This window comes from Lacerta agilis, chromosome 5, assembly GCF_009819535.1.
Source record: "Lacerta agilis isolate rLacAgi1 chromosome 5, rLacAgi1.pri, whole genome shotgun sequence".
Classification (NCBI taxonomy): domain Eukaryota; kingdom Metazoa; phylum Chordata; class Lepidosauria; order Squamata; family Lacertidae; genus Lacerta; species Lacerta agilis.
In genome coordinates, this window is record NC_046316.1 from 92,228,311 (window position 1) to 92,243,825 (window position 15,515).

The window sequence follows — 15,515 nt, forward strand, 5'->3', positions numbered from 1 at the left end:
AAATGGAAATAATCTGATTTAGTTGTGACTGCGAGGGAATAGTATGTGGGAAATGAGCAAGTTACAGCAATTTTATTATTCTGACATTTTATTATTCTGGCAGAGGTGACAAATAATAGTTTGCAGAGTTCTTTTAAATTTTAAGCAGCTGTTACGTATTTGAATATTTTTATCTTTTCTCAATCTGAATATGAGGTGTTTTATTACTGCTGCAGGCAAGTTTCCCAAACTACAATGCTATGTAATATATATATATACACACACACACACACACACATATATATGCTAAAATTCACTTTATAATCAAACTATCAAGAGACAGACGCTGAGCTAACATTACTGCTGTTTAGACTTTTAAGAACAGAAAAGATATCATTTAGTGTTGTCTTTTAAGAGAGGTGGTGATGCTTTCATATATTTAAGAGCTAGAGCACTGCCTGAAGATGTGTTTAGCCTGTGCCTCAGTAGACTTCTTTTTAAATTGAGCAGAATCTGCACAGAGAGTTAAGAGGTGTCATCCCTTTGATAGCAGCACTTTGGGGGGGGTGGAACGAGGGCGTGGGACAGCCCCCTTGTGTGAAAATTACTGTTTTAACAGAGATGGGGTTTTAACTTCAGTGGGTGCTGTTTTATCTGGAGGCTGGGGTTGTTTTAAAATGTTGCTAAATGATATCTGTTAATTTGGATTTTTGTATTTGTGAGCTGGAGTATTGTTTAGGAGCACTTGTTGGGGAGTGTATTGTTTATTAGTGTGTATACATTTGTATTGTTAATTGTTTTGATAAATTTTTTGTTTTGATTATTTTTCTTATGTATTTTGTGCTTTGATTATTTTTATTATATATTTTGTGCTTTGTATATTGTATACAAATTTAACAAATAATAATAATTACATCACAAAAATATATGTCTGTTATGAGGGCTGGCCCAAGACACTTGCCACTGCAGGCGAAACGCCCCCTCTATGCCCTCCCCCTGCAAATCCAGGTCCCCACTATGCCCCCCGTACTGCTGCCATCACCACAACTGTACCCTCACCTGCCACTACACCACCACTACTGCCACAATGCAGCAGCAGTGGCTGTGTTGGCAGTGTGGGCAAAGCCCTGACGGGATTGGCAGCAAGGCAATGTGGGAGCAGGGATCGGATCAGACACCTGAAGCAAATGGCTCCACCTTGCTTAAAGGACAGGCTGCACCTGGCTAAGATGTACAATGCCATCACTCTCTGCCTCCACCAGAAGACCAGGGTCTTTGGTTAAAGTAAGTGAGCTATTCCATTTGCTCACTTTCATCCTAAGCTCTGTTTGTGCTGCATGACATCATGGCATCAGGATGTATTATGGCCTCAGTTAAGATTCTCTGCTGCATCCTGCATGCCTCCTCGAGGCCAAAGAGTCCCTTCCCTCCTTGCACAGTGGAGCGGAAAGGCTTTCTTCAACCTGATTTGTATACTAAATCAGTAACACCATAAAACCCTAAGAGTGCAGGTGAGAGCTCACATGCCTGAAAGCTCGTCCAAAGAAGAGATTCCTTGTATGTAAAGCAAAAACAGGTACTTCAGAGACAAGTGTTCTGATTTAGCCAGTTTTCTATGTGTGTAGGATGGGGAGTATGGAGGAGAACTGAGATTCCAGATGGGACTCATGTAACTAGAAGTGGTATGGTTCAGGTACAGCTTTACTACCTCATCTTACATCATGCATTAATATATGAAAATTATGATAATAAGGCTGCAAAATTGTAGTAGAGATCAAATGAGCTCATTATGACATTCCCATCAAATGGTTTCCATAAGAACAGGGTAATTGTTCACCCACTTCGAAAACTCCTGCAGGTTTCAGAAACCTCTTTCAATTTATTTAGAGTTGTCAGACCCACTTTTTTGTTGGCTACAAGTAGCTGCACTGCATTTCTTCAAAGGGATCACAAAGACACTAGAGACCACATGAAATGTGGCTTCAAAGTTCTGAGCAGGGTGTCCTACTTTGGTGTGAAATAATGCTGATTACAATGCTTAAAATGCAGCCCGCCATATGCCAAAACCTTTGCTTTTCCAAATCTCTTTTCCAAATCCACTTTGTCCAACCTTCTATTACTAAATTGATTACAGCTTTAGCTACTGCTGCCCTTCCTCCTCACCCTTTAACCATCTGTGCAGATTCTGCCCAATTTTAAAAAAAAATGTCTACTGAGGAACAGGCTAAACACATCTTCAGTGCTCTAGCTCTTAAAAGATATGAAAGCATCACTGCCTCTCTAAAAAAACAACACTAAATGATATCTTAAAAGTCATGCAAGCAGGAAAAAAGAGAACAAGTTTTCAGTATTTTATTACTTGGAAATCCCACAACCTACCAGTGAGCAAACATGAAAATACTGATACTCAGCTATTCTTTAAAAACATTAAAAGAAGTCAAGGGTCATCTAGCCTCTAACACAACCTGAAACATTTTACTACTGCTTTAACCATTCAAAAGTGAAGTAAAGAACTATTTGAAGTAATCATCACAGCCCTCTGCTTTTTATTCTGGGACAATTAATGAACAAGAATTCATAAAGAGTCAATCAACTCCATGCAGAGATTTATCATGGATTACAAACTGATTTGATTAGTTAAGCCTACCTCTTTCAGAAGATGGGCTGAGCAGCCATGTAAATATTTGCCAACATGTATAGTAGCTGACTTTGCTACTATTTCTATTTGCCTCTTGCTATCACAACTCAGGTGATTACAATTTTATCTCACTAAAAACACTGTGTTCAAATCATTGCTCAGCCACAAACAAGATGGCAAGTTCTTCAATCTTCCAAGCCATGACTTGGAGAACTGTGCTCATGCACTTGCGGTTAACATAATGTTTCCTGGTTTGATGAAGATACATTTTGCCATTGCAAAATTATCAAATTGTAGTTTGAGTGAGTCCTCTAAACTAGGATCAAACTGAGGTTTGCAGACCATAGTTTGCCAATTTGGAATTAAACAGCAAAGTGTGATTTAATCAAAGCAGAAAATATTACATTAAGCCTAGAAATGCAATCATGGCTATTTCCCCATGTCTCACTGTAAACTCTTTAAAAGCAGCAGTTGGAGCACAATAACTTTTTCAATTACCATTGCCTTTTTACTTTAAAATAAAAATATCTTAACATGTGTTAAATTCTCTTTTACTGTAAGCTCGCTTGGAGACTGTTAAGCAGAATACAAATATTTTAAATAAACCAAACTTTTTCTGCCTCCAATGTGTTCTGCAATTCTTGAACAATTAGAATGGATGGGAACTGGGTGACAGCTAGTATTCCCACAAACTACTGTAAAAGTACAATGAGCCTTAATGAAGACAATAGAGAACAAATGGACTATTGTTTATAATTCTAACCAGCTAATCATTCAATGCAATGAGGACATTATACAGATGATTTCTATCATGTGCCTATGAGAAGTGTTCTCTCAGAATTGCTTCATTAACATTAGGAGGTACCTTTGCTATACTGTTTTAAATGCCTGTTAAAAACTTTATGCCCAGAAATGTAATTTAGTTGCACAAGCTTGATTTTAAATTGTGGCTGACTTTATTGATGTATTTTTTTTACAATCGTTTTTTATTATTTTATGTGTTATCACTTAAGAGCTCTTCCAAAGCAAGGTATAGGTGATTCTAAAAATAAAATAAAGACTAGAAACATTTCCCAAAGAGAGTAGCCTTGTTTGGTATGAAGATCAATTTCAGAGCCAGTATGAAGGGTAAAGGAGTTGGATGTGGAACAAATACCTGCCAAGCTATCAACCTGCGATGTATGAAAACAGGGACATTTCTAGTAAATCATGATGGAAGACACAGTTCCACCAGAACCGCCTCTTTCCATATGAGCCCAACCAGAACCTGAGATCATCTTCTGAGGGTGGCAACACAAGAACAGGCCTTCTCTGCAGTGACTCCCCATCTGTGGAATGCTCTCCCCAGGGAAGTTTGCCTGGCACCTTCATTATACACCTTTAGGTGCCAAGCAAAAATGTTCCTTTTTTTAAAACCAGGCTTTTGGTTGATCCGATTTACATCCTATGCCTTTTAAAAATGTGGTTTACTTGCGGGGGGGGGGGGGGCTATTGGGTTGTTCTTTTATTTTTATTAGGTATTTTGTCATTTTATATCTTGATTTTATTCTAATAATAACCTTAGTCTTTCTTATTTTTAACTACAAGGTTAGGATAAGAAAAGTTAAGCTATCTGTGACACAGCAGCTGGGACAAAAAAGGATACCCTCAAGTTAATTGTAAAGTATTTAACCTGACAGGGCTATGTTATGACATATTTCGAAAACAAATGGTAAAAGGAGTGTAACCACAATTTAATTCATCTTATGGTAAGGCAGCACAGGGTCTTGACTCCCTGAACCTGCAATACACAGGTTAACAGCACTGTCTAGCCACAACCTTGTTTTGAATCCACTCATCCATGGATCAGTGAAGGCTGTATTTGCCTTGGAAATACAGAGAACAACACTGAACACATGGTTCTGATGAACTAAGATCTTTTTACTTTTAGAACATTACTAAGATTATTTATTTTCTATATTTATCATCCAACTTTCCTCCAACAAACCCAAGGCAGCATCCACAGCTCTTCCCACTTCATTTCATCCTCCCAATAACCCTGTGAAATAGGTTGGGCTGAAAGGACAGTGACTAGAGGGTTAAGTAAGTTTGTTCTTGGTCTGAGCACACGAAAGCTCATACCAAGAACAAACTTAGTTGGTCTCTAAGGTGTTACTGGAAGGAATTTTTTTATTTTATTTTGTTTTGACTATGACAGACCAACACGGCTACCTACCTGTAACTAGAGGGTTAAGGAAAAACTACCGGTAAGTCAAATAACCTGATATGAGAAATCAGCAAAGAGCCTACGAGGGGGAAGAGACATTGGAGGTCATCTAGTTCAACCTTCCTGCACAAAGTAGAACGTAACTGATAGATGCCATCCAGCCTCTGCTTTAATATCTTTAGAGAAGGTAAAAGGGAATTTCAAAGGACCCCTGGCAGCTAATTCGACTATGGGCTCATCTCTGCTTAGTTTCAGGCCAAAGGAAGACGGCGTTTGTCTACAGACAGCTTTTCCGGGACATGTGGCCAGAATGACTAAACCACTTCTGGCACAATGGGACACCATGACAAGCGCCAGAGCACACGGAAATGCCATTTATCTTCCCATCACGGTGGTACCTATTTATCTACTCGCGCTGGTATGCTTTTGAACTGCTACACTGGCAGGAGCTGGGACAGGGCAATGGCACAAGGACAGCCCACCAGATCTGCAGGAAGTCTGCTCCTTTACTGAGCTGCTCTTGCCGTTAGGATGTTTCTCCTAATGTTGAGCCAAAATCTGCTTCCCTGCAAATACCATCTTATCACAACCAGATGATCATAAACAATGATTAAAAGCTTAGAAAATAAAGCTGTGCATACAGCTGCTTTCTTGCAGTCAGGAAAACTGTAGAACAGGGTCATTCCAGGACCTTGGTGCTATCCATTTTTACAAGCTCACAGTGGCAGCAGCAATAAACAGCTACCATAGATTCTATGAAAGGTCCATGTATGCAACATGCTTTGTTCCGCGTTTGTTAACTCACAATGCAGCTGAATAGCTTCACATTGTAACAGCCCTACTGGGCTTGATCTATGTACTATCCAGCAATAACCTTGCAAACAAGTCCACTAGAATAACATGCCTAGATTGCATTAGAGCACACATACCTATTCGCTAGACATTTGTGGCCTAGAAAAGGCCAAAGTGGCAAGCACACTGGGGCTAGAAATCCTAATTTCACATATGGGGTCTGAACCAGCTGGGACTGACCAGGAAGACCACCTTGGGGTTGTAGTGTACGCTTCTGGTCACCTCTCTTCAAAAATGATATTGCAGAGCTGGAAAAGGTTCAGAAAACAGAGTAACTCCTATGAGAAAATGTTACAACATTTGGAGTGTTTTAGTTTAAAAAGAAAGTGCAAGTAAGGCAGGGGGCATGACTGAGGTGTACAAGGTTATGCATAATGCAGAAGTAAGACAGGGAGAAGTTTCTGTCCCTCTCTCATAAAACTAAAACTCAGGGTCATCCAATGAAAGTAAATGTTGGGGGATTCAGGACAGACAAAAAGAGGGACCTCTTCACACAGGGCACAGCTAAAACTATGGGATTCACTCCCACAAGAGGCAGTCATGCCCCCCCCCCAATGTGGTGGTTTTAAAGGGGGGTTAGATAATTCATGGAGCACAAGGCTATCAATGGCTACTAGACTGGCCACAACGGCTATACTCTACCTCCACTGTCAGATGCAGTATGACATGGAGCATCAGTTGTTGGGAACCACAGTGGTGAGAGTGCTGTTGCACTCAGGTCCTAGAATAAAAGACTGGACAAGATGGGACTTGGACATGATCCAGCAAGGCTCTTCTTACGTTCTTAGAGCTTCTCTGCCTGAAGACAATTCTTCCTTCACATAAGTGGCCACGTGAACAACTATTTTACAAAGATGATCCATAGCCCAGTATAACTGCTTTGAGCTGTCTAAAGGGTTTCAAAGCAGATACTGCGCATGTTTTAAGGCCTGCATTCTAGCTTCATCCAATGAACACTTCATTCACTCCAATATGTTGAATCCTGCATTTCTGCTACTGCATGCTGTGTACTATACAGACCCAACAAGGTTTCAACCTACATTGGGGTTTTTTTTTTTCTTTTTAAAGATTGAGGCCAGGGATTGACAAGGTAGTAGTAAAAATGAGGGTAAGAGGCTTAAATGTAAACTGACAGGGAATAGAATAATGAGACGTTTTTGCATGGAAAGACATTAGATTAACAGTTGTTTTAGGTAAGTGTCTGATGACATTCAGATCATTTATTTATTTATTTAAATCTAACTAAATGTCTCTCGGGGACCCAGGTGGTGCTGTGGGTTAAACCACAGAGTCTAGGGCTTGCTGATCAGAAGGTCGGTGGTTCGAATCCCTGCAACGGGGTGAGCTAGTTCAAAAGCACGTCAAAGTGCAAGTAGATAAATAGGGACCGCTCCAGCGGGAAGGTAAACGGCGTTTCCGTGCGCTGCTCTGGTTCACCAGAAGTAGCTTTGTCATGCAAGCCACAAGACCCGGAAGCTGTCTGCAGACAAACACCGGCTCCCTCAGCCTATAGAGCGAGATGAGCGCCGCAACCCCAGAGTCGGACACGACTGGACCTAATGGTCAGGGGTCCCTTTACCTTTTTAAACATCTCTCAACACTATCTCCAAATATGCTTTTTAAAAGGAACAGATGCCACAGCTAACTATTGTTCCTTATATTTTACTGCATCTTAAGGGCTTGTCTACATTTTATATTTCTGCTCAGGAAAGTTTCATTTCATTAAATGTTCCCCCTTAGTTTTATCCCACTGTCAGCATTTATTTATTTCAGTCTCCGATACTGCAAAACCCACAAAAATAGAAAGGTTGGAACAAGATCTTGTAAGCAAACAATTCCTACTCCAGCAGCTAATTTTCTTCATGCAGAATAATATTCTGCTTTATACTTCAGATCTATATAAACATCTGACATACATTGTTATCAGCCCTTTGCATCACTTTGTGTGGCACTTCACAGCTCTGGCTTTCCAACAAGAGGATCTAAGGGGCAAAAACTGGTGAAAGGGCTTGATCTTCTCAAAAGTGCTAAATAAAAGCTGTTTCCAGCCTTACTTCACAATTGGCAGCACTAATGACAGCTGACTTTTAAATATGGAGAAGGGATTGTGGTAAGTAACATTATTGCCTGTCCCAAACAGCATGGAGAATGAAAAAACATAAGCAATTATTGATTATGAAGGGATGAGAACAGACAGGAATGGATTTTAAGCTGTACTGCATTGTGCTGTGAACCACAAGTGCTAAACCACAGCAGAGCATCTTAAGAAAGTAGAATAACAGAAGTCAGACAATCTACATCTCCAGCCTAAATACAGCAAGTTTACTTTTAAGTAAGCATGCTCAGGGCTTACAGCTGTAGGCTCATTTAATTTGTTTCTAAGCTTCTGAGGCCACATGCCACATTCCCATTTCAAAACTGCAGTAGTCATTAAGAGCATGAGCTATGAACCGGAAAGGCCCCAGATCAAATCACAGCTCAGCCAGCTCAACTCACTAGGTGGCCTTAGGCAAGCCACTCTCTCTCAGCTTCACCCCTCATCAGTAATAGGGGAATAATACTTCTAGCCCAACCTACAGGGTTGATGGCATTACTGAGAATGTATCGGAGCACTTGGGGGAAAGCAGGACTGTTGGTTTTTATCCAAAGAAATATGATTTGTAGTACTTTAAAAACAGTCTTACATTTCTCAAATATTATTTTTAGCCAGGTTTTTTTTAAAAAAAAATCCCTTAAAAATCAAGTATACCACAACAAATATATGATTGGTTCTACTATCTTCACAATGTCTGCAGTATTCTTAACATGAAAAGATGTAGTACAGCATTCCTGCTGAGGAAATCTGATCTGTACACCCTGTTATTCACAGCTTACACCCTATTATTCACAACTTAATGCTGACCCATCCCAAGATCACTCTGCAGGTCCACAGGCAGACTTTTGAACCCAGGCTCCACAGGTTTCACATCCAGAAATCTTTCAACTTAAACTTTTTCTGCTAGCAAACCTGTTTCAAATCACACAATTTTTGCAAAAAGTTGTATCACAATCAAAAGTTTGCAGCCACAGATGGTAGCATCTGAATGCATCTAACAATGGAGATTAAGACATTTCACAATGATGACTCATAGTATTTGTAATTACAATAAACACTTCTAGACACAGTCACATGTCAAATCATACAAAATAAACACTGTACTGTACTTCCATTCACTGAACTCCCCCCCTTTCTTGGCTATTTGACTATTCATCTGGGTTCATCTGCATTCTGTTTATCCCACATACTGTAGTCCAGTTTGACAGCTTGTTCACATTTATACAGCCCTGTAAATACTTAATCTACTTTGAATTATTCTACCCATCCTAAATGCAGGCTGCCACAATTGGACTCCATTTGCTTGTGTAAGCGTACTATGAAATTGGCAGTTACCAGGCCGTCAAGCCCATATTTAGAGTGGAATATTCAACTGTACAACGAACAAATACACATTCATGCGACAGCATTTTTTGCAGAGTGAAAGAGGTCCTGCCCAGTTCCCAGGATCCAATTCTTCACTACCCCACGATAAAAAAGTGTCCTGCTTTTTCAATTCCTCAGATCTTTGGGTCTAGCTCTACCAGTACCCACCCTAGATGCCACCCTTGAAATGCTGACATCTATTATCCAGCAGGTTCTCCCAGCCTACAGGGGCCCATGAAATACCCACTTAAGTCAGGGTAGGGGGAGAAGAGGGAAGAGTTACAGATGGTGGACTATTCTACTGTAGGGGTTTTCCTGTTCCTTGGGGACTCCCTAATTCTCCAGTGATCAAGACCCTTATTCAGCACCACCCATTATGCTTTCAAAATTATTTTGAATCATTTCAATTTGTGGAGGAGGGAGTGGCTGTTGTACACCACATTTCACACTCATATGGTAGAAAAGAAGGAAACCTCAGCTGAATCAAAGCCTTCGTGTGTGCAATTGCTCATATTAATCATTTGTTAGCTAAAGCTCTCCTTCTCCCCTTGATCAAGTTTAGACTGTAAGGCTCCTTGGGGCAGGGACCTGCCTTTTGCTCCTCTCTCTGTACATATAAACAAACTGATGGTGCAATGTTGCCATCTTGGGGGTCCCTTTGAACAGAAAGGCAGGTTAGAACAGTGGTCACATGGAAGAAGAAACAAGCTTGTTTTTTCCTGCCCTGCTGGAGGGTAGGATTCGAACAAATGGCTTCAGGTTACCAGAAAGGAGATTCTGATCCAACATCAGGAAAAACTTTCTGACAGTAAAAGCCATTTGACAGTGGAACGGTCTCCGTCAGCAGGTTGTGGACTCTCCTTCCTTGAAGGTTTTTAAGCAGAGGTTGGATGGCCACCTGTCATATATGATCTAGCTGAGATTCTTGCATTGCAGGGGGTTGGACTAGATGACCCTTGGGGTTCCTTCCAACTCTACAATTATATGATTCTAAGTGTTTTTAATAAATCTAATAACTTTGTTGTTGTTCAGTCGTGTCCGACTCTTCGTGACTCCATGGACCAGAGCACGCCAGGCACTCCTGTCTTCCACTGCCTCCCAGTTTGGCCAAACTCATGTTAGTAGCTTCGAGAACACTGTCCAACCATCTCATCCTCTGTCGTCCCCTTCTCCTTGTGCCCTCAATCTTTCCCAACATCAGGGTCTTTTCTAGGGAGTCTTCTCCTCTCATGAGATGGCCAAAGTACTGGAGCCTCAGCTTCAGGATCTGTCCTTCCAGTGAGAACTCAAGACTGATTTCTTTAAGAATGGATAGGTTTGATCTTCTTGCAGTCGATGGGACTCTCAAGAGTCTCCTCCAGCACCATAATTCAAAAGCATCAATTCTTCGGCGATCAGTCTTCTTTATGATCCAACTCTCACTTCCATACATCACTATTGGGAAAACCATAGCTTTGACTATATGGACCTTTGTCGGCAAGGTGATGCCTCTGCTTTTTAAGATGCTGTCTTAAAAAGCAGAGACATCACCTTCAATCTAATATCTAAGTACACATTTCCCCCATTCTACTTTTGCAGGATCATTTTCTCATTTTGTATGATCCCAAAGGTATAATATTTCATAACACCACATAATACATTCAAATCCACTTTGGCATCCAATGCAGGTTGTTTGTAATATACAAATGCTTGTATTACAGATATAAAATCCACACATAAGCAGCCCACAACTTATGCATATTTACTCAGAGATCAGTATACTGACTTCAAATGAGTCTTACTCCCCAGTAAGTGTTATGAAGACTGCAATCATAACAACACCTATCTGAAATTAACCTCAATACTGATAACTTATTTATTTGCAAACATCCCAATTTATGCAAACTGGCATGGAACAATTCACTAATCCACACAATTTTTGTGGAATAGCAGGACAATGTTTACTTAGAAGTAAGTCCCAGTGAGATCAATTGGGCATACTCCCCAGCAAATTGGGATAGGGTTCTAGCAGCCTTACCAGGGTGGTCTACAGGTATGGCTGTGCATTTTGACCAGCACTGTGAAGCATCCTTGGCTCTTGGGGCTCACCAACACAGACAAACACACAACCAACTAGGAAGGAACACAGCCTTTGCCTTGCTCCCACACTCTGATTAGAGTTACAAAGCAGCCTTTCTGACATCGTGGTAAAGGGTGTCGGATGAAGACCTGGGAGGCCAGGGTTCAAATCCCTACTCATTGATGAAGCTCAATGAGTGACCTTAGGTGCTAGTCACTCTCAGTGCGACCACCCTCACAGGATTGTTGTGAGGATAAAATGGGGAAGGGGAGTACTCTATACACCACACTGAGCTCCTAGGAGGAGTCATAGAATTGTAGGATTGGAAAGGACCTCAAGGGGCATCTAGTCCGACCCCCATGCAATACCGCTAAATAATCCCTGGCAAATGACCATCCAACCTCTGCTTAAAAACCTCCAGTGAAACAGAACCCAGCACCTTCCAAGAGAGTCCATTCTACTGTCAAACAGCTCTCACTGTCAGAAAGTCCTTCCTAATGTTAGAATCATAGAATCACAGAGTTGGAAGAGACCACAAGGGCCATCCAGTCCAACCCCCTGCCAAGCAGGAAAGACCATCAAAGCATGTTTTTGCTCCATGTTCCATGTGACCCCTTCAGATACTTGAAGATGGCTATCATATGTCCTTTCTGTCTACTCTTCCTCAGGCTAAACATACTCAACTCTCTTAACCGTTCTTACAAGGCTTGGTTTCCAGACCCTTGATCATCTTGGTCACCTTCCTTTGCACATGTTGCAGCTTGTCAACAACCTTCTTAAACTGTGGGGGCCAGAACTGGACATGTTACTCCAGGTGGGGTCTGACCGAGGTTGAATAGAGAAGGACTATAACTTCCCTTGATCTGGACACTGTAGCTTCTGTTGATGCAGCCTAGAATCACATTAGCTTTTTTGGCTGCTGCATCACACTGGAAAGAAAGGATTAAAAAATGAGAGAGCCAGTGTGTTGCAGTAGTTAAGGAGTGTCAGACTAGGACGTGGGAGAGACCAGGGTTCAAATCCCCACTTGGCCATGAAGCTCAATGGGTGGCCTTGGATGCCTGCCAGCCTCTCTGCCCAACCCACCCCCACTGGGTTGTTGTGGGGGTAAACTGAAGAGGCGGGGAGGGGAAAACAATACACATTTGCCCTCGAGTCATAGAATCATAGACTTCTAAAGTTGGAAGGGACCCCGAGGATCATCTAGTCCAACCCGCTGCAATGCAGGAATCTTTTGCCCGACATGGCGCTCAAACCCATGACCCGACTGACCTATCATGAAACCCACAGAGGAAAAATATGGGATATATTTGTGACGACGGATCCTAATCTCTGGTGCGGAGAACAGGTGGAGCCAAATCCAGAATAGCCAAAGACGCGTGTGACGAAGACCTGGGTTCGAGTCCCCCCACTCTGCTATGAAGCTCACGGAGTGTGACGGGGGGGGGGAAGCAGCCACTGTCTCTCTCAGCCTGGCCTACCTCACAGGGGTGTTGTGGAGATGGAGGAAGGAGGGTGGGGAGAGGAAACCAGGTATGCCCACCGTCAGATTAAAAGGCGGGCTATGAACGCGACCAAAGAACCACTTCAGCCAAGGAAATAAATAAGTGCCGGGGCGCAAAGAGGGCCATTTCGGCCATCGCCCCTGGAGGGGACCCTCTTGCCCCCCCACACACACTGAGGGTTAGGGGGAAGCACCCCTTGCCCTCCTCCCGCCCCCAGAGGCGCTTGGGGGCTCCTTCGCCAATATATTCGGGGGCGCAGCCCTCCCTCTCCCCGCCCCCCCCGTTTCCCTCTCCTCACCGGCCTGCGTGGTGTCGCTGAGGTCGTGGCTGGCGGCGCTGCCCCGCGGGTAGTCCCTCAGTTTCCTGCCGCTCAGGCTGAGGGCGCCGCTGGCCGCCGCCTCCTCCAGCGCCCGCTCCAACGAGCGCGTCCACGACGACGGGCCCGCCGAAGAGGCAGCAGCGCCTCCGCCGCCAGGGCAGCCCCCCGAACCTAGGCCCCCTCCTCCTCCTCCTCCCGGCATGAGCGCCCCGGAGACCCCGCCGGAGCAGCCGCTGCTTCCTCCGCCCGCGCCGCCGCCGCCCTCCGACGCCGCCGCCAGCACCGCGGCCGCCATTTCCCCCACCCCCCGCGCTCTCCTCCCTCAGGAGCCCCGCCAAGCTGCGCATGCTCCGCGGAAGCCGCCGGCCGGGGAAAAGGGAGGGGAGACGGGCCAGGCGGAGAGGGCGGAAGCGCGCGCTCAGGGCGACACGGAAGGGGAACGCGCCTGCGCGGAGGAAGGACCCGGGCGGGGCAGGGAAAAAAAAGGGGGCTGCGGCTACAGGGAAAGGGGCGGGGCGACTGACAAGGGCGTCTTCGGAGTTTTTTCTTTCTTCCTTTCTGCTGAACTACAACTCCCGTCATGCTGCGCTGGGGCTGATGGGAGTTGGAGTCCCACAAGCTCATTTTTCTGGCAGTATATAGATAGGGGAGAAGCTAATAATAATAATAATAATAATAATAATAATAATAATAATAATAATAATAATAATAATAATAATAATAATAATAATAATAATAATAATAATAATAATAATAATAATAATAATAATAAAGTTTATTGTATTAGCCAAAGGCCATGGCAATTCCATGCAATCACAAAATAAGTTAAGTAAATAAAAAGCGAAGTGGTGTATTATTTTGAACAGTGCAAATAGTTGTGTTATTTGGGTTTTTTGTGTTTGTGTCTATTGTTTATTTTTGTAAACCATTTTGCTCCCTTTGGAGCTCAAAGCAATGTACAACAAAAATAAAAATATAGTCATAACAACCAATAATTAAAATAACCACCAATAATTAAAATGCCTAAAACAAAAAAATCAGAAAGCAGCAGACAATAATATTGGAACTTTAAAGAATTCCTTATTTCCAGTTATGTCCCAGGGCAAACAAGTGCATCTTCGATCAACGACGGAACCTGGTCAATGGGGGAGTCCAACCAAACTTCCCCAGTGAGGGAATTACCAAATGAGGCACCACCACCAAGAAAGCCCTACTCTGCATGAACTATGCCCATCAGTGGCACTACAAAGAGCACCTCCCCACTGACCTCATAGTGTGGGCCGACAGTTGAGGGGAATATATTAAAAAGCTGCAGCTGTTTCAACCCTGACACCCTTATCCAGAAAACTGTTATTTACAATCACTGTGAATAAAAAGCCTTGTAATCATAAGGCTTATACCACTTAACCTGAGAGGTGTCAAATGTGACAAGAATGGCACAGCTGCATCCCTTTGCAGGATTTAATTGAATAAGCGGGCAATCCTATGGCAAGATCTGCCAGGATGAGCAGCTTAGGATGCAGATCTCTGGCTCAGCCTGCATTAAGCCGCCAACCTTCACTCTGCTGAAAATACTTCTGCATACTGTTAACATTGCTCCGCTGACTGGGACGAGGTCTGAGTGGTCGGACCAGAGAGAATCCCTAAACCCATTCATCTTAGTCAAGTGACTTGTGCATATCACTATTTTCAAGGCTTGCTTTCCCTCTGCCAAGGTCAGCCAGCGCAGCAGCAGGAGCCTACCTTATTGCATTTGAATGTCACCCTCCAACTGGGATTCAACTCTGCATTAGCTTTGATAAAGCAAAAACTATGATTTCCCCCCCCCCAAAAGGGGAAAAGGCCTAAACCTTTTGGCTCACCCCTGTACAACCTGTTCACCTTGTCCCTTAGCCTTTTCTCATGATGATCCTCCTTGGTTAGCTGTTTCATTTTGGGAATTTGCATGCGGTTAAACCATCAAAGGGCTTTTCACACTGGCCACGCTTTAAATGTGCTGCCTTCTCAATTGCTTTGGGTAGAGATGCTGGCACTCCTCTCTCCATGAAGGTTTGTCTTTGCAATAATCAGGAGGTGGGAACATGTTATTTTGCAGATTATTTTTAAAGACCCAACCACCAGTAAGGTACCTCCACTTTCTGAGGCAGCTGGGAACTGCTGAAGGGGAGAGTGCTGTTACACTTGAGTTCTGTTTGGGGGATTTTTACAGGCATCTGGTTTGGCCACTGTGAGTACATACAGGATGTGGGGCTAGATGGGCCGTTGGCCTAACCCAGCAGGGCTTTCCTTGATCTTAAGGTCTAAGCTTTATGTTAAAATCCCAAAGGTGTCATTGGTAGTGCCATGAATTTTATCAGTCGCTATGGGAATAAGGGGACAGTTGAAAGCAGTAATGCTTATGGTATACCAGTCATTACAACATTCTTTGCATTTTTCTGGCACAGGTCATTAGTTAAGATCATTGTGAAGAGTGGAGTGTTAAACATGTACCGGTATT

The 15,515-nt window shown here is 43.1% G+C and overlaps 1 protein-coding gene across 1 annotated transcript in view; it reads right to left on the reverse strand.

The window, feature by feature from the left end:
• Positions 1–13,313, reverse strand: part of LRCH3 (leucine rich repeats and calponin homology domain containing 3) — an 81,500-nt gene extending 68,187 nt beyond the window's left edge. The window contains exon 1 of the mRNA XM_033148201.1: positions 12,998–13,313. Coding sequence (XP_033004092.1) covers positions 12,998–13,313 — 316 coding nt within the window. The remainder of the gene's footprint in view (positions 1–12,997) is intronic.
• Positions 13,314–15,515: the final 2,202 nt, after the last annotated feature.